General features: G+C 39.9%; 1 protein-coding gene across 1 annotated transcript; it reads left to right on the plus strand.

The window, feature by feature from the left end:
- The first annotated feature begins 278 nt into the window (after positions 1-278).
- LOC143885378 (uncharacterized) lies at positions 279-1,177 on the plus strand. The gene has a single exon (XM_077389529.1). It carries the CDS (start codon positions 451-453, stop codon positions 775-777), a length of 327 nt encoding a protein of 108 aa, XP_077245644.1. The 5' UTR covers positions 279-450; the 3' UTR covers positions 778-1,177.

Below are 1,177 nucleotides of genomic sequence, written 5' to 3' on the forward strand. Positions count from 1 at the left end.
ATTGTAGGTCCCCTAATTAAAATTTGAACTGTGACAGTTCACGTTACAAGTTAATCTCTCTCTCTCTCTCTACTTTGAAATCTAAATCACCGTTTTTTTATTTTTTTTATTTTTTATAAATAGAAAAAATGATGTCTATTTGTTGCCTTGTGGTTTTACTTTTCATTCAGATGGAATTTTATAAATGGTACTATTTATTGATTTTTTTTACTCAAAGTTTCACAGATATATAGTCTAATGGTTATGTACATATTTTACTACTCAGCCCTTCGTGGAAAACATAGATATTCGTCAGCCTATGCTGTGCTTCCAAATAATATTTCACAATCGCATGGATAAGGAATACAGCCATAATATTTATTTTCTTTTGCCGCCCCGTGCGAGACTAGTTTCCTTATAATATAAACATCTCGCATTTCATCATCGTCAACAGCCAAAACGAAACCAAGAATGGCAAGGGGAACCTCTCAATCTCAGAGTTCATCTTCGTCCACATCTCGTCCCGGCACCGTCGGCGTACCGGCTCGTGGAACTCCGGCAGCAGCGGCCGGAATGCGCCGCCGGAAACTCGCAGGAAGCAGCGGCACCGGCGGAGGTTCTTCCGGTAGCTTCTCCGGCGGCGGAAGCAACATATTGAGATTCTACACGGACGACGCTCCTGGCCTCAAGATCACACCTACCGTTGTTCTCGTCATGAGTCTCTGCTTCATCGGTTTTGTCACTGCTCTCCACGTGTTCGGTAAGCTATACCGTTACAGATCTAATGGTGGATCTTGAATCTTGATCGGGATCTAACAATTATCCAGATCTGGATTTTGGTGCTGAAAATCTTTCAGTAAGTTCTTTCTACGTTTTCGGTAAGCTTTAGTGTTACAGATCTGATGGTGAATCTTGAATCTTGATCGGGATTTAGCAATTAGGCAGATCCGGATTTTTGTGCTGTAAATCTTTCGGTGATTTCTTTCTATATACGGTTTTTGTTTAATTCTAGCCCTAGCAGTTTTATAATTTTTCCTTTCGAGATGAAGTTGTTTTTTCTTTGAATTTGATGCATCGGGAGGAGGTTTTGTATGTTCATTGGTTTTTCCGTCTTGACTGATGATGATGATGATCTCATGAATTTTCAGATCGAAGAATCCCTTGATTTGCTTTAGCAAATTGATTCGATTCGGTTTTA

The sequence above is a fragment of the Tasmannia lanceolata genome, unplaced genomic scaffold (genome assembly GCF_043159265.1).
Source record: "Tasmannia lanceolata isolate RefF3 unplaced genomic scaffold, GAP_Taslan_0.1 ptg000002l, whole genome shotgun sequence".
NCBI lineage: Eukaryota > Viridiplantae > Streptophyta > Magnoliopsida > Canellales > Winteraceae > Tasmannia > Tasmannia lanceolata.